Source organism: Prinia subflava, assembly GCF_021018805.1.
Source record: "Prinia subflava isolate CZ2003 ecotype Zambia chromosome W unlocalized genomic scaffold, Cam_Psub_1.2 scaffold_33_NEW, whole genome shotgun sequence".
NCBI lineage: Eukaryota > Metazoa > Chordata > Aves > Passeriformes > Cisticolidae > Prinia > Prinia subflava.
Genome location: NW_026960610.1, coordinates 1386916 through 1405710, shown reverse-complemented (window position 1 = coordinate 1405710; position 18795 = coordinate 1386916). Strand labels below are relative to the sequence as shown.

At 42.6% G+C, this 18795-nt stretch overlaps 1 protein-coding gene across 6 annotated transcripts in view; it reads right to left on the bottom strand.

The window, feature by feature from the left end:
• Nucleotides 1–1411: 1411 nt before the first annotated feature.
• LOC134565139 (protein ARK2N-like) overlaps nucleotides 1412–18795 on the bottom strand; it is a 72304-nt gene continuing 54920 nt past the window's right edge. For 3 of the 6 annotated variants that reach the window (XM_063424587.1, XM_063424583.1, XM_063424582.1), the window contains 2 exons: nucleotides 17003–17129; nucleotides 12194–13707 (listed from right to left, as the gene is read on the bottom strand). In XM_063424587.1, the coding sequence (XP_063280657.1) occupies nucleotides 13518–13707; nucleotides 17003–17129 (317 nt within the window). In that variant the 3' untranslated portion in view covers nucleotides 12194–13517. Of the gene's footprint in view, nucleotides 1744–12193; nucleotides 13708–17002; nucleotides 17130–18795 lie in introns of those variants that run through there. The other 3 variants (XM_063424585.1, XM_063424586.1, XM_063424584.1) reach the window with 3 other exon arrangements.

Below are 18795 nucleotides of genomic sequence, written 5' to 3'. Positions count from 1 at the left end.
CACATATATATAGTTGGAAGGTGTAGGATTTGGGCATGATGTAGATGGTATAGGATAAGAGGAGGATAATATCCTGGTTTCATCCAGAACAGGATTTTTTGCAGCAGCCAGGAGGGAGCAAGGCTAGGACCCATAGGTTATTCTAAACCACCTCATGTCATTTTCCAGGAAGGGGAGAATGGCTCACTTCCAGGTTGGGATAGCATGGTAAAGTGAGCGGTTGGCTATTGTCAGGGGTTTCCTCAGCGGGGTGAGCAATAGTGTTTCTCTTCTTGTAGACTTCTGTTATTAATATTGTTGCTGTTACTGTTCATTTTCTTATTTCATTGCTGTTTCCAGTAAATATTTTTTATCTCAACCTGTGATCTTTACCTTTTATGCCTCTGTCTTAGATTACAATGTAAGTTGTAATCAAAAGTATGTATTCTACTACCATCTATGTAAGCTGTTAAGAATTGTGGGGCAGTGTTCTTTATCTTCTCCATGACTTAGCCTTGATAACTCCCTCCAGGGGCTATCTCCACTAATGGGCCATCAAGGTCTCACAGCATGACTCATAAAATTACATCACCCCATTGTGAGATCCCCCACCCAGGGGGAGGAACCAAGCATTCCTACATGTATATAATATGAGGTTTGGAACACAACTGGGGCACTACCCACTGGATTCTCAGAGAACAAGAGCTTGATACCCTCCACTGGACCACCAGAGAAAGACCAGATCTTTCTATAGGATCACCGCTTAGACAAAACCACATGCATTACTACAACAGGACTGTAGCCAAAATTTAACTGGACTGCTTCCAGCACCCTGACCAGCAGGATGTCAGGTTGTATTCTGACTCTGTCAGTTTAAGCCAGTGTTTCTGTACTATTGCCTTTATTTTAATTTTCCTATTAAATTGTAGTTCTGACTTGGAATCTCCCACTGGTTTGCTCAAACTAGTACAGCCTCCAATTCTCCTCTTCAGCCAACAGCCGGGGAGAGGGAGTGGGAAGAGGGAGTGACCGAGTGGCACATGTTTTGGAGTGGTTTCAGTGGGAACACTAAACTGGCAAATACCATTCCTAGACCGTGACAACCATAAGAAACAAAAATTATTTGACAAACTACCCCAACCTGCATTTTTTCCTCGGGATTCATCTCATACACAGGTAGGGCCTGTCTCCCACATTCACTGAGAAATTCAGACACCATCTCCACCAGAGATGTGTTCAGAAGCTGAAGTTTTGGTCAAATCTTTCCATTGTGCTGGAGATGATCTTTCTGTCCAGGGATTGGGAATTTTCTCCAGAAGAAAGAGGCGAAACTGGAGGAGCCGTTAAGGAGTCACTCATCAGCAGCCCTTGATGACATCCCACTCTGGTGAGTCTCATCCTTGTTGGTACCCCACATTGTGAGGATGCCTTCATTATTCCCTACTACCATGCAACCAAGATAAGAAGCTGAGCAAGTGTAGTCCACGTTCAAGACCCAACCTCGAATGCTCAGAAGAACCACTGTTTTGTCCAAATATATTCATTAACCCATATCACTGCTTTATTTAAATGCAAAACAACTTTCTGAAGGTGTCCTTCCCCCTTGCTGCTCTGAGCAATACAGAGGTGAGAAGGAGGTATCCTCCTCCTGGAGACATACTGCTGACCAAGAGAAGAAGGAAAGCCCAGCCAAGGAGGTGGTTTCCAGTGCATCATGGAGATCTTCACCTTGGTTCTTTGTACAGATGACAGATCCCATTAGAGCTGTAAAATTTTAGCAGAAAGGAGGTGTTAGTGAAATGTCAGAATATAGATCTGAGGCACTCAGCCAGTGATTTCAACCTGGCAGAGCTTCTGCAAGGGATATTTTTACTCAGTGGTTTTGTCACATGCAGTTCAGGGATAGTGTAAATAAATGGACTTAAATGGGAAGTGTAATCATGTGGAAATGCAAAAAAATTGCCCTGCCATGAATCTATCATATCCTGTGCCAGGTAAGATGAGCTTTGAGTGAAAATACATAACACAAGTGACACATTTCCCATTAGGATCTTAAAAACATCACTCCAGCCCAACCACCTCGAACATGAAAGCTCCTCTTGGGATTTATAGGACCACTGCCAGCTCATAACATCATGGATAAATATTTCCTATGTATCTACAATCTCAGAGGGAGGATTTGAATGTACCCTGCTTTGAAGTGGCAGCCTCTCTTGGAGGTCCATGTGGCCAAACAGTGGTGCATCCAGAGGGCTATAGTTGTAAGGATGAAGGGGAATAAAGAGTATTTTAGGATGCAAATAGTTAAATTTGCCAGTGGTAACATTCAAAAAGATGCATTTCCGAGGAAGCAATGGCAAGTCACTATTTTTATGAGTGACTTGATGATCCTTGTGGGTCCCTTTCAACTCAGAATATTCTATGATCTGTGATTTAGGCATATAGAGTTGGAGATTTCTTCTAAAAACTGCTGATCACACCGAGCAGTGTAGCAGTACTGTCAATACTGGAAGATGTGGATGAGGTTGCATGAACTGGAGTGATGGGCATAACACAAGTTCAGCGATGCCAAGTCTGAGGTAGACACAAAGACCTGGCAGAATGGAAATGGGAGATTTGGGTATCCTTGATCGTGGGACAGCCAGAAGCTGTCAAGTCTATTAAGCCATGGATAAAGCAAATGCGATCCTCAGATGTACAAGATGGCATTTTGTCAGAGACTCGGGTAGAAAACTCCCTGGAAAAGGCAGTCAGTCACCAGTCAGGATCCATGAGTTCTACATTCAATTTGCATGGCCTGCAGCACTGAAAAATTAATTTGATAGGAGACTCTTACTTGTTTCTTTTCCCAGCTCTGATGTGGTTGCTCTGGATTCACCCAAAGCTGCCAATGCAGCTAATAAATGTAGAAAATTATTTGAAATTAAACTTGCAGTTTTCCCCTGTCCACTCCAGCTTTGCCCTGAGACTTACTGTCTGAAAAATGCTTCCTTACCAGTAGCTGTCAATCAGTTTCAATTTTAAACTGAATTACAAATCCAGAAGACTAACCAGCTCCAAGAAAAAACTTCCAAGGGGCATTTATGAATCAGTAGTCGTAAGGACTCATTTACTTTTCATAAAGTTCTTGGTATCAAAATATAGACTGAGGAGGGCTGGATCTTCATCTGTTGTTCAGCTTTAGTAAAAGGAAGTCATTCACCTTCTTTGCACCAAAGAAAAAAGTAATGCAGTGTTTATCCGTCACAAGTTTGCATTTTGCAGGCATGCTGCTCCTTTCCTTTACAGACAGAAGGGAAACTGCATCCCTGGGATGGCTCTGGAGAGAAAGCCACAGCAGCTGACGTTCATAGATTAAGACCCGAAAAAGGAGAGGCACAACCAAGTATTTCAGCAAATGGAGGTGATGCACTCAGCAAAGGACACCATTTACAGATTCTTCAGGGAACTGGGGAACTAATCCACTTAATAAAATGCTTTCAGTCCCCATTTCAAGGCAGACAAACTAAATTTTCAGCCACAAAATTAATCTGCATTGCAACAAATTCACTGGGGAAAACAATACAAAATCTAACCTCTTTGGGTAGTTTTTACCAGTTCTTATTTTGCCCCTGAAATGACCATTCCCGCAAAGCCATGTGAGTTCCCACATAAAAGCAAAGTGGTCCAAGCCACAAGGTGCCATGTACCGCATGAGAAATTTTAAGCTTTTGTTGGGGGTTAGATTTGGTTTTGTTTTTTTTTTTTCCTCTTCTCACAGAACTTTTTCCCATAAGTTTCCAAGAAGCCTTAATGACTACTTAGTCAGGACAAAAAGAGTGCTTGAGGGATATAGCAGCACGAAGCTACACCTATTGTTTTTGAGTCCCTGGGAGTGTTCCTCAGACGGGAGAGATGATTAGCTTTGGGGAAAGGCAAAAAGACAGATCTGGGGGAGGGGGAAGCACTCTTGCTCTCAGCACCGAGGAGGACGGTCAGGCTGCCCTCTGCCTCTGCCTCGTCCTGGGAAAATCTATCGTCATCTGCTGTGTACCCGGGAATCCTGAACTCGCTTTCTCCAGCCTCTCCCCCCACCGCCGCTGCTTCTTCGGACCTTTGAGGCTCTCCTGCTACTCTGTAGCCCTGCACTGCCCAGCCCGGCCGGGACACCCCTGCTGTTCCAGCTGCCAGCGCAGACCTCATCTCATCCACCAGCCCGGGACTTTTTCCTTCCTTCCAGTTCGGCCTCTCGGAGTCCTGCAGGGGCACCCAGATCAAACTGCTCTGGGCTTTTGTAAAAGAAAGCCCTCAAGGTTCTTGGTTCTGTTTATTATTGATGCTGTAGTTGTTGTTTGTTTGTCGTTTTGTCATATATACTAGTAAAGAACTGTTATTCCTACCCCCATACCTCTGCCTGAAAGCTCCTTTAATTTTCCTTTTAATTGGAATAATTTGGAGGGAGGGGATTTGAATTCTCCATCTCTAGGGAGGTCCTGCCCCTTCCTAGCAGATATCTGTCTTTCAAACCAAGACAGACTATTGGCGCCCACTGTGGGGCTTGAGGGCATTGAGAGGAAAAGGAATAACAGTTCTTAAGTGACCTTGTGCACTGGGTATAGAAACCTCCCTAAATAGCATCATGTGGTCTAGCTTACCTTGGTTTGGGTGGCATGTGGTTGTGGCTGTGTTTCTCCCATTTGCAGGCCCTTATTTAAACATGGGCCCTATAACTAAGGCTACTGTGGCTGTTATCCAGTTTGCACTATGGGTTAATAAGGCGAGGAATTCATGGATTTTTAACTTCCTCTGGAAGGCAGGCACATGGATACATGGCTATCACACTCTAAGTGTTTGTTTGTGGGGTTACTTTAAAAATGGTACCTATTGTGAGGAAATGACACCAGGGGAAATTTTTTCCCAACCCTTTACTCAGCTCTTTGGGTCTATTCCACCAGTTTTTGAAGGGTTTAAATCCTCTCTGAATGCTAATGATATCATACAATGGCTAGTATTGCTCACAGGCCTATTCTATTTAATATTCCGAGATAAGGGGAGATTGGCCTGGATAACCACCCTGATACCTACCCCAGAGAATAAAGATACTACCCTAGAGACTGAGAGTGCTGCCATGGAGCCTGACACTGCCCTAGAGACTGGGGATGCTGCCCCACCACCTGACCCTGACATAAAGCCCACCTCAGGAATGAACCACCCAGATTGGGTGGGAGTTCTGGTGAAGGAGATGGGCAAGATGCTGAAGGAGCACACTTCCCTAGTGGTGGCCTCATTAGCCCCAGCTGCTGGCAAACCCTCCCCCTGCCCTGAAGAGGAAGAGTCTGAAGGTGCAGCAGTGGAACCCACAGACGTTACAACTGTCCAGGTTCCAGCTGAACCACAGGGGCAGTCACAGCCAGCAGCAGTTGCCCCTGTGGAAAGGAAGAAATATAAGGTGAAATCAGAGCACCCAAGTGATAAGGATAAAAAAGGAAGGCCCTCACAACCCACAGGGGAGCCAGAAGTTGAGATCATCACCGAGTCCCTGTCATATGAAAATCTCCGTACTCTGCAAAAAGATGTTGCACGACGGGGACGTGAGCCTTATACAGCCTGGTTACTTAGGGTCTGGGACCTTATGGGTAGAGGTGTGCAACTGGATGGTGGTGAGGCAAGGAATATGGGACCCTTGACCCAAGACTCAGGTGTGAATCAGGTATTTGTAAAAGAGCAAAGTCAAGGGACCTGCCAAGGAGATCCAGTTCCTGGGAGTAAAGTGGGAAGATGGGCGGCGTCAGATTCCCATTGAGGTCATCAATAAGATCACTGCGATGTCTCCACCGACCAGCAAGAAGGAAACGCAAGCTTTCCTAGGCGCCATAGGCTTTTGGAGAATGCACATTCCTGAGTACAGCCAGATTGTGAGCCCTCTCTACCGGGTAACCCGCAAGAAGAACGATTTCCATTGGGGCCCTGAACAGCAACAAGCCTTTGCCCAGATCAAGCAGGAGATCGCTCATGCAGTGGCCCTTGGCCCAGTCAGGACAGGACCAGAAGTGAAGAACGTGCTCTACTCTGCAGCCAGGAACCATGGCCTGTCCTGGAGCCTTTGGCAGAAGGTGCCTGGTGAGACTCGGGGTCGACCACTGGGATTCTGGAGTCGGAGCTACAGAGGGTCTGAAGCCAACTACACCCCAACAGAGAAAGAAATCTTGGCTGCCTATGAAGGAGTCCAGGCTGCCTCAGAAGTGATTGGCACAGAAGCCCAACTCCTCCTGGCACCCCGACTACCTGTGCTGGGGTGGATGTTCAAAGGAAAGGTTCCCTCTACCCACCATGCCACCGATGCCACATGGAGCAAATGGACTGCCCTCATCACTCAGCGCGCCCGTATCGGAAACCCAAATCGCCCTGGGATTTTGGAGATAATCACAAACTGGCCAGAAAGTGAAAACTTTGATCTCACAGATGGAGAGGAACAAGAGCAAGTGACACGTGCCGAAGAAGCTCCACCGTATAATCAGCTGCCAGCAGAAGAAACGTGCTACGCTCTTTTCACTGACGGTTCCTGTCGCATCGTAGGGATGAACCGCAAGTGGAAAGCAGCCGTATGGAGCCCCACACGACAAGTTGCACAAGCCACTGAAGGAGAAGGTGGATCAAGTCAACTTGCAGAACTCAAGGCTGTTCAGTTGGCCCTGGACATTGCTGAAAGAGAGAAGTGGCCAAAGCTCTACCTCTACACTGATTCATGGATGGTAGCCAATGCTCTGTGGGGTTGGCTGGAAAGGTGGAAAAAGGCCAACTGGCAGCGTGGGGGAAAACCAATCTGGGCTGCTGATGAGTGGAAAGACATTGCTGCTCAGGTAGTCAAGCTACCTGTAAAAGTCCGCCATGTAGATGCCCACGTCCCCAAGAGTCGGGCTAATGAGGAGCACCGAAACAACGAGCAAGTAGATCAAGCCGCCAAGATAGAAGTGTCAAAGATAGACCTAGATTGGCAACACAAGGGAGAGTTGTTCCTAGCTCGATGGGCCCACGACGCCTCAGGTCATCAGGGCAGAGATGCCACCTATAAGTGGGCACGAGACCGAGGGGTGGATCTAACCATGGACAGCATTTCTCAGGTTATCCATGACTGTGAGACATGTGCTGCAATCAAGCAGGCTAAGCGAGTGAAGCCCCTATGGTATGGCGGGCGGTGGTCCAAATACAGGTATGGGGAAGCCTGGCAGATTGACTACATCACCCTTCCCCAAACCCGCCAAGGCAAGCGCTACGTGCTGACCATGGTGGAAGCCACCACTGGATGGCTGGAAACCTACCCTGTGCCTCACGCTACTGCCAGGAACACCATCCTGGGCCTGGAAAAGCAAGTCCTGTGGAGACATGGCACCCCTGAGAGAATCGAGTCAGACAATGGGACCCATTTCAAGAACAGCCTTATAGCAGCCTGGGCTAGGGAACATGGCGTTGAGTGGGTGTACCATATTCCTTATCACGCACCAGCAGCCGGGAAAGTTGAACGGTGCAATGGCCTGCTTAAAACCACCTTGAAGGCATTGGGTGGGGGGACTTTCAAAAACTGGGAGATTAATTTAGCAAAGGCCACATGGTTAGTGAACACTCGAGGTTCCACCAACCGAGCAGGCCCTGCCCAATCTGAGCCCCTGAGAACAACAGATGGAGATAAGGTTCCAGTAGTACACATGAGAGGTATGCTGGGAAAAACTGTTTGGATTAATTCTGCCTCCAGCAAAGACAATCCCACCTGTGGGGTTGTCTTCGCTCAGGGACCAGGATGCACCTGGTGGGTGATGCAAAGGGATGGAGAGACCCGATGCATACCTCAAGGAGACCTTGTTTTAGGATGAACTACCCACATCATGTGTCTGTACCCATATCTGTATGTATAGATGTATATAATTTAGGACATGCATGTATATATATATATATATTTTGAAGGTTTAAATTCAATGTAATAGGTTGGTATGGAAAAAAATTCGGGGTGGATGATGTTGGGGGTTAGATTTGGTTTTGTTTTTTTTTTTTTCCTCTTCTCACAGAATTTTTTCCCATAAGTTTCCAAGAAGCCTTAATGACTACTTAGTCAGGACAAAAAGAGTGCTTGAGGGATATAGCAGCACGAAGCTACACCTATTGTTTTTGAGTCCCTGGGAGTGTTCCTCAGACGGGAGAGATGATTAGCTTTGGGGAAAGGCAAAAAGACAGATCTGGGGGAGGGGGAAGCACTCTTGCTCTCAGCACCGAGGAGGACGGTCAGGCTGCCCTCTGCCTCTGCCTCGTCCTGGGAAAATCTATCGTCATCTGCTGTGTACCCGGGAATCCTGAACTCGCTTTCTCCAGCCTCTCCCCCCACCGCCGCTGCTTCTTCGGACCTTTGAGGCTCTCCTGCTACTCTGTAGCCCTGCACTGCCCAGCCCTGCCGGGACACCCCTGCTGTTCCAGCTGCCAGCGCAGACCTCATCTCATCCACCAGCCCGGGACTTTTCCTTCCTTCCAGTTCGGCCTCTCGGAGTCCTGCAGGGGCACCCAGATCAAACTGCTCTGGGCTTTTGTAAAAGAAAGCCCTCAAGGTTCTTGGTTCTGTTTATTATTGATGCTGTAGTTGTTTGTTTGTCGTTTTGTCATATATACTAGTAAAGAACTGTTATTCCTACCCCCATACCTCTGCCTGAAAGCTCCTTTAATTTTCCTTTTAATTGGAATAATTTGGAGGGAGGGGATTTGAATTCTCCATCTCTAGGGAGGTCCTGCCCCTTCCTAGCAGATATCTGTCTTTCAAACCAAGACAGCTTTCCATTCAATTTATCCTTAAGTCGAAAGACACTGAGTATGTCTTGGTGGTGGAAAAAAAAATTAGATGTGTCAGCTCTCCTCTTCCCACCTCTGTATCAAACTCCACAGCAATGTTTTCCCTCAGCTGGTGATATACATGAAATAATATCTGAGTCTGGTGTCCACCTCCACAATCACCACCAGACCCAGAATTTGTATTTTCAAGCTTCACAAAAGCCAAGAACTCAGTGGGGCTTAAAACCAACTCAATTCACTCTCATTACCCATGTTGATATTTAAAATACCTGGATAAATGTCTCTCCTCTCACCATTGAGAGCCTTTTCACAGGACAAAAACTCCCTATGTAGCTGGAAATGTAATGAGTTATTATTATTATTATTATTATTATTGCTATTTCCATACTGCATATGAGAACACTGGAAGGCAGTGGGACCCTAAGTTTAGCACATCGGTTATACTTACCATCCTTCTCTTTACTTGTGGCTGTAAATTCCTTGGTATAATTTAGTGGTTACCAAATGCTGTTCAGCCTGGCACCACGTCTTGTGGTCTGCAAGGACCTGCCCATAGGTTCATAGCTAATCTACACATCCATTTCAAATGGCAGTAGGTCTGAGCTTGTCAGCACTATCTGGCTGTGTGAGAAAATCTGAGTGTGACATTGGTCTCATTGACCAGCTGGGAGCTCACTGAAAGCTGGGAGAATGGGACATGGGAATACAGTCAGAGAAATACTGGTGTGAAGGTTGCTCAGACACCTGAAGGACTGCCATGTGTGGGGAGATGGAGGCTGTGCAGAAACCACATGCCTAGAAGAGATCCTGCAGAGCACAATGGGCTCCTAACAAGGAGGATGTGGACCTGTTGGTGCAAGTCCAGAGGAGGTCACAAAGATTCTCAGAGGGCTGGAGCACCTCTGCTTTGGAGACAGGCTGTGAGAGTTGTGGTTGTTCAGCCTGGAGAAGGTGGATTTGGGAAGACCTTAGAGCACTTTCCAGTACCTAAAGGGGCTACAAGAGAGCTGGAGAGAGACTTTGGACAAGAGCATGGAGGAATAGGACAAGGGGAAATGGCTTCAAATTGACAGAGAGCAGGTTTACATTAGATATATTAGACAGAAATTCTTTACTGTGAGGGTGGTGTGGTGAGGCACTGGCACAGGTTGCCCAGTGAAGCTGTGGCTGCCTCATCCCTGGCAGTGTTCAAGGCCAGATTGGATGGGGCTTGAAGCCACTTGGTCTAGTGGAAAGTGTCCCTGCCAACTGTCTTTAAGGCCTCTTTCAACCCAAACCATTGTATGGTTCTACAATGGGCAGCAGCTGCTTGTTACAAGTACCTGCACATCCCCTGGCATCCTCCACCAGTGTTACAGGGAGAAGTGATGGTCCTGCCCGGGTCTGACAGATAAAAGCAAGCTTTTGTGGTCAAGAAATCACTGTTACATTCTGAATGCACAAAATTTAACACATTACAGTGGAGAACAGTTCTGAATTTGGACAGCTGTAACCCAGACCATAGGGCTTTAGTTTGGAGATGTGACAAAGCAGATTGATGAAAGTGGAAAGAAATCCCACACAAATTTATATTATTTAAATAATACACTATTTTATTTTGTCTTAAAATAGTTTAAACTTTATGCTACAGACTTGTTTCAAAAAACAGGTCTTATCTTGCACCAAGAATATATATATATTTATATATATATAAAACCACTCTGGTTTATTATTATTTTTTCTTCAAAGACCATTAAATACTAGATGGAAAATGAGAACTAAATAATGACTGTTGAGATCAATCTAGAATTTTTAACTAGAGTTGCAGGTTTTAAACATTTATATTCTAAGCAATTATTTGTTTTCACTATAGAAGATTCCAAGTTCACACTCCAGTAATTCAGGAACTGCTAAACACTGAAGGGCTTGAGCCAATGCATACTAAACTTCATGGAAAGCCCCACATCAACTCCAATGGGTTCTGGATCAGGCCCAAGAGCATTGGTTCTTAGCCATACAATGGCTATCATTTCTCTTTCCTGCCGAGAAGAGCAAAATCACACGGGCACTGTTTGCTCTTATTAAAAAATAAAAATTAAAAAATTAAAACTAAACCTCTTCCTAGCTATCCAGTGATTGCAGTTTTCAGATTAGTCATCACCCTGTCAAATTTGTTAAGAATAAGAAAAAATATGTAGTGTTTTAAATGAAAGAAAACCTGCATCAGACTAGAATATATGAATTGTTTAAACAAACACACTGCACAATTGGAGTAAACTTGGTTAGGACGTAGTTGCTTTTATATATACATGGAAGTCACATCATATACAAACTGAAAAACAAGAGAGTTAGTTTGCATTTTTCATAGGACTACAAATGAGTCTCTGCAACTTTCTTCACAACTGATGTTCAAAAGACTTTGTGAAACAGGAATAAGCAGCCACAGTATGTCACTGTTTCAAAGTTACTGTAACAAAATGTGTGCTAGCCCACTAAAACAATGGCCAAGTTGCATGATTAAAATACAAAGAGAAAAGATTGACAGCCACTACTGATTATAGTGCCCAAATAGCACGGGGCTTTTCCCTACTGCAGTGTGAATGGACTCCATCCACACTCCCTTTCCTCCCTCTTTCCCTCCCCCAGAGAAAGAAATCGGTCACTAGAAGCACCACATGCATTTTTCTGGCCATGCAATATACTTATATTCAGTGTTTTAGAAACCTTGAAATTGGAATATCAATCACTTATTTAATTGTTCTTTAAAGTGCAATCTGAACTGTTTTGCTTTTTTTGTTTTTTGCCTGCAGATAAAATTATTTGAAGCCAAATAAAATTTAAAAACCAGTCAACACAAAAAGAAAACAGAACTTCCCATGTCCTCATTACTGCTTGTTCAGCCTCAAATGACAGAAAATCTGATGATAGTGTCTTAGGGTGACGTTATGATGTTTGTATCCCCAATTGTCTGCTGGGTTTATGCTGGACATTACATCCTGTACCTTTAAGATTAAGTCTGAGAGCAAAGGGGGGGGGGGGGAGAAGCACGCAGTTTGTTTTCAGAAACTATACTCACTCCTCATTCTGGCCTGGAGTGTTGTTGTCTGCAACATGTACAGACGGTGGGACGGAGAGACTTTTCGGTAGTTAGTTTAGCTAGCTGAGGTAGAAAAGCTTTGCTGGACTGTTTTTCTTTGCCTTTCCTTGGAACTGTTTGAACCTGCTCTGGACTGGGGACCTGGGGGAGCACCAGAGGCTTGCACCTGGGACCCACTGGGGCCTATCCTGCCCAGCAGCTTTTCCCAGCACCGGAAGGACTGAGAACAGAGCGACCACCTACAGGAGAGACCTTTTCTGAATTTGTCATCTCTTCAGAGTGGCAAGAAGTTTTGTCATTTGGTATTGTTCAATTTATTAGAAACATCTGGAATACAAAAGGAATGTTTTAATTGCTCAATAAACATTTAAAGTGAATATAATCTTGTAAAGTCTAATCTTTGGTTTTTGCCTTGAGAAAGGCTCAAAATGACAGGTGAGTGGCTGGAATTTCCATACACACTGCAGAAACTACAGACTACTAAAGTAAGTAGTTCCACTGATTTCAGTAAATATTCTGGTAGAAAGTGTTTCCTGAATCATACCTGAAAAAACAATTCCAAAACTAGTATGAGAGACATGACCTAAAGCCAGGAAAATAGTACAGATCTATTTAAAAAAATAATAATAATTTTAAAAATCACAACCTTAAGTTCTGATCCTGCAACACCTTTTTAGGACAGAGTTTTAAGCACTTGAATGATCCATCTAGTTTCAGCAAACTGTCCCTGCTGAATGCTACACAGCTACTAAAGTGCTTTGCCAGACTGGGGTTTTGGAATTTGTTTGGGGTTGAGGTTTTTTTGAGATGGTGAATGAAACAAATAGGCAACAGTAGAAATGAGGACTGTTTCTCTCCTCCTACTCCAGGCAAGACTAAGATTTAGGCAAAAAAAATTCAACTCTATTTAAAAAAGAGAGGGATGTTGGGCCTTTTTATTACTTTTCTTTTTCCTGTGCTTTTGTCATAATCATCTGCTACTAAGTGACTACTATTACTATTTTAAACCATAACAAGCCATGGGAAATGATCAGTGAAACACAGTAGTCAAATAGAATACTCTGAACTGAAGTGTAAGCTATAAACAATATTGAAAATAAAAATGCTTAAAATAAAAGCTGTTCAGTGCATATGTTATGGGCCATTTGCATTAAAGACAGTCCCTCCTGCTGGTAAAAAAACCAAATCAGCTTGGGTAAAAATACTTTTGGCCCAATTTTCAGAAGTATTGAATACCTCCAGTTCCACTGAAATCAGTGAAGACACAGCATTTCTCAAAATCACTGATGTTCACATACCAAAACACTAACTTCTACTAACAAACTCAATATACTGATAAATTAAAAATGTTCTGAAGTTGGAGGTGGGAAAGGATGGGTGGACATAAGCCTGCACACAGTTATTTTTTAGTAATTGTAGATGTGTTTTAAATTTGGTGCTATTAGGTTTTAATTCTGGGAGGAATCCTTCTTTGAGAAGGCAAAACCATTTTAAATTATATTGAAATCATACTACATTCTTATGGAAATGAAAAAGATCATGAGTTTGAATTTCGTAGTGCCAAAAAGGGATCTTCTGAAGCTGAAGCTTTAACAATGAACTTCTATGCCACAAATGGGAGAAGGGGTGGAGACAGAAACAAAGGGAGACTGCATTACAGTAGATATTTGTGTCTTGTATCCTCATCCAAAGTGAGGTCTACTACTTCTGGGGGTGAAGACCAGTTCTGCTGGGGAGTCACTGCTGTCCATGATTGTGTTTGCTGAGTGTTAATGTATTGTGAGCCTGAGCCATGCTTCCAAGAAGACACACTCTGAATCACACCTTCCCTGGGATGCACATACCTGTAGCAAGGCAAAAACCACAAAGGATTAAAGCTACTATTGAATTTAGGAGCAAGATTCTTAGCTGCAGTGTTTTATCACTTAGGCATCTTATTAACATGCCCGTCTCTAAAATGTCCTCATGGATCTTCCATTTGTAGAGTCCATGACATCTTAAATACCCAGTAAACAAAGCTGAGACTAAATTTAAACTTGGTGGTGGTGATGAAACTATTTTTAAGAACTGAATTCTGCCAGTAGGTATAAAGTGATATTCCTTACAAAATATGTGCACGGATTCCAAGGATCTTGAAGAAGTCTACCCCATCATGTGTAATACCATGCATTATTGAGAAGTATAGTTTCCTGCTAGCACTTTTACCCGCTGGACTTAAAAAGAGAAAAATTTTAAGTGAGGCTGGATCAGACAAAGAGAAGCTACCTTTCTATATGAAATCAAACCCATGTTAAAATAAGGAGGTAATGATACTTTCATTACAATAATTTTTTTTTAAAAAAGCTTGTTAATTACATTATTACAGCCATTATATTTGATATTTCTTTTGGTCTTCTTAACTAAAATTACAATACTGCTGAGAAATCCTCACTGATAATAGTACAGCCCGACTTCCGCAAAACAATGACTCTTTCAGTGATTATAGTCTATCTTTACATTATTTAGTCTCATTAACACAGACTCGTGCCTTACTGAAGTGAGGCACATATCTACTTATTTGCACAGTATTTTTACCTATTACATTCATAGTAGATATGTTATGATTGAAGTACAAGCTGATAATAATTAGTAAAAAACCTCAACACAATGAAAGACCAATTTTGTTATATGATGAAGTGATGACAAGAATTTACTGGAGTCTTTAAGATGATCATTTCCACCTGTAAGTCTTAAACACTAGGAAAACTTGATACCTCCAAAAATTGCTTTGCCTCTTATAAGCACTGATGGTGGCTGCACACATAAGTAGATGCTTTGGCGGCTGGGGTAAACTTTTCCCATTTCTTTGTAAATGTGCATGTACTGTATTTCAGGAACCCAAATTTTATGCATTGTTCAAATATCCCTGACATTTACATTTTATTTATTTTAAAATTTATTTTAATTTGAGGTCATGCAATTTATTTTCTCCAGAACTACTTAGGTTATGCTCATCTCTCTTGGTTCTCATTAGAGTTTCATGAAATAGAATGAAAAATCTCATTCTCTAAGCTGTAACTTCTCTGAATATAAATGTCTCTGCCTATTTCCAACACTATTTCATTTTGGATGTGATGTTTTGATGTTTAGAATGACTTTTTCATTACTTTTTCTGTCTTAAAAATACATGCTTAAAATACGTATCTACAAAGAATTAGCAATAAGAGACTGGAACTCTAACAAATGTATCTGATTTCTTTATTTTAAGAAGAAATATTTTTAAGCATAACTGGAAAAATTAAACAAACTAAAAAAAATGTCTTGGGGTCTTAAGTAGATGCCAAGTAATATTCTAATGATGAAAAACTGCATCAATACATTAATAATCTGAAAAACTAAAAATGATGGACAAACTCCAGGATATCACAACTCACACCAGTCCAATAATGGCATGGAATATGGAGCATGATAAAAAACAGTGTGAGCAAGAGAGCAGAATCCAAACACCATACTAACTAAGCATGTAAAAATACTGATCAAAACCTAAACCTTTTCCAAAAAAGAACCCTGAAAGAAGCCCATCAATACTTCATAACTCCAAGCCTAGACCTGCAAGAGAAATACAATTCTAAATAGGATTTAAACAACTGAAACATGTGAGTAGTCAACAGAGACAGTAAAAACTAGTCCATGGGAGATGATAGATGGTTACATGAACAAAGGAAAGCACAAAAGAGTGCTTTAAGCCTGTCTTTGTTGAAATTATTTCAGTCCATATCTACTAAAACTGATTTTAAATGTCAATTCTGCATTTACTTCACATTTCCATTCTTTTACACAGTAAATATTATTGAGGCAAGTGGCATGGAAAGTTTTTGAATAGGGAACCTCAAACAGAAAGGTTGTGCATACATAGTGCTAGATAGATATACACAAACTAGTATTGGAGGACAAGTCCACACTGCTTATTATTGGCACAAAGATCCTCCAAGTCCTGGGTCTGCTGGACAAACAGCCAGGAGAGCTACTTCCTAAGGAATTAGTATCTTCCAAGAGAGTTAGCCATGCAAGGACTTTCATTATTCGAAAAGGAAAGATTAAATCTTTTCCTTCGAGACCTTAAAAGTTCCTTTTTTTCATATTCAACAGCACTAGACTGTGCCTACACTATCTGTACAGTTTCCTGCCTGAGAAACTGGGTCCTACACACCTTCCTTCTTCCTTTCACCAAAAAAGTTGTGGTGAAGGGACAACAAGGAACAGCTCTGCTTTGTCTCTCACATGCCTTTTCTGACTCCAAGCATCGACCACATACACCAGGCAGCAGACTAGTTTTAGAGGGAGCTTGTTTGTATACTGTTTTAACTTGCTTTTATTCCATCAAATTAACACTCCATACTATATGCAAATGCCAGTCTTGTTCAACTGCTTCGTAATATCTTAAGCCGAGGAAAGATCATAGACTAAAGATTAAGAGTAACCTCAAAAAAATGCCTAGTAAGAATAACACCTGAAGCACAGCTAGACAGCTTTCTATCTGAGCTTGAGAGAAACCTCTGATTTCCTTACCCTCCTCTACTTTGGGGATTTGAACTCTCTTGTGTCTTGAAATAAAACCAAGATTCATAAAGATGTGATTTTCATTCTAAAGGGGTTATCTTAAGATATAAGCTATTGAAAAGTTAATAGCATTTTTACAACTACTGATTAATTAAAGTGGAAGCTGATTAAATTCTTAAAGCTAATATTAAAGCTAATATTTTGAAAGGAAACAAGAACCTATATAAATATTTTAGCTTCATTATTTGCATATTCACACTCTGCCTTTAAAATCTGAATTCCTGATGTCTATACATTTGGTATCTCAATATTTGGTACTTTATTACTACATTTCTCTAGCCTGGTAATGTTTGATATTGAACCACAAGCTTAATAAGAATACTTATCAAGTTGGTAAAGTTCTAAAGAAAAATACATTCTGATATCACTGTGACCAGTGGAATAGAAAAAACGACTGCAACATTTGCTACCTTTTGGGCATCAGTCATGGATAGATAACTACAGCAGTGAAAGTCAGCATTTTTTTCTTTATCAATTTTGGCAATATAGATATTCTGATAAAATGAAATAAATACTAGAACAAGAAAAAGGAATTCATACCTGACATGGTCCTGAACTCCAACAACCTCTACTTCACTATCAGAAGAGGTGATATTAATTTCTTCATTGATCTGGGCATTACTTAAAGATATTTTGTCACCTGCAAGGAAGCCTGGATCCAAATGACCTATAGAGGGGAAAATGCAAATACAGCCAATGTTTAACAACTTACATAACTCAGAAATCAGCTGAAAAAGGAATTTCCCAAGTGAACAACAACAAAAAAAAAAAGACTGAAACACTGCAAATGGAAAATCTTTTTAGATTGTTATCCAACTTTCTGTTTATCACCTGATACAGGATGACCACTGGATTTATCCAGTCTCAGTAGCTCCAGTGATGGTGTTATCACACAAATGTAAACCAAGTCCGATTGTTGCATCGACAACATCCAATGTAATTAGGATTTCCAGCTATTATTTTATTACAATGCTGAGTTAGACTGTGCCTAATCCCCTTTGAAATAAAGAAACAAGACCATCTAATGCAAATAAATCAAACTCAGTGATACTGTGACAAATAAAGCCTATAGGCTGGACATAAATATCACACATCGAGTCTGGGAATACCGAAGACAGAGAGTCAGACTTGATTAGCCTAGCTCGTTTGATAACCAAGATGCCATGGCAGGAACAAACAGAACTGTGAAAATTACAGGAGATGGGATTACACCTGCTTACGGGAAGAGAGAAGATTCAATCAACTTCTGCAAGCAAAGAATTGTTGTAAAATGCATGAGTTTTCTGTGTGATTTTTAACCTGATTATTGTAGTAGAAATTATTAACCTGTTTGAAATAGTATATAAGCTTTTGGGAAACCTGAGTAAAATGGAATACTGATCACCGAATCAGTCTTCCCATCTCTCATCAATCGCCAATAATTGGTGCCCCGTGTGAGGAGAAGAACCGGGTATCTTCTGGCAATTGGCAACGCTCCTGGAACTGATCGTGACGGTGAAAGAACCGTGTTTGGACGCACAATCATCTGTACGCCGGACGTGACAGGTGAGTTAGGGGAACTCAAGGTATGGGACAGGACGTGTCCTACGAGAGAGATGCTAACAAGACCATGCAATGCTTGCTGAGCAAGCATGGATCCCCCATCCTTAAGCAGGACCTTAAGTCGTTCCTACGATGTGTGTCACGCATGTTCCCCGATACCACCCCTTCCTCTATTTTTACTCTCCGCTACTGGGACAAGGTCGGCATAAAGCTCTACGACCTGGCTACGCTGCCTGGCCATGAGCCAGAGCTACGCCTGCTTCCTGCATGGAGGGCGGTCATGGAAGCGATTAAAAAAGAGGAGGGGAGCGAGGCAGCCTGCTATACCATCGTGGAGACGGCCCCGGAGGCTGTGCTAGACAGAAACCTGCCCAGGTCCCGCTCCCCGTCCCCTGTCCACACCCCCTCCCCGACGAACGCCAGGGATAGAGCCCAGCCGCCAGACGCACCCCCACCGGGATCCCACCAGCGACCCCAGAGCAGCCGAACGCTAATCACTTATGGGGACTTTGACTCTAGCAGTGACAGGGAGTCTTTCGACCCCAGCCCCGAAAAAGATCTGGACTTACTCGCTTCAAATATACATAACAACTGGTTATGGATAAAAAAGAAAGCCCTTAAAGACAGACTTTGCCTTTATTTCACTAATCAGTGCCTCTTCAAGTTTCACCAAATGGCCAGCTTTTACAGAAAATCATCTCACAGCACAGGACAGCAACGAGTGCAGACACAAGTCCCACAGCCAACCCAGCAGCTGACATAGTAACCAGGAGCAGCCTTCAGCTTCCAGC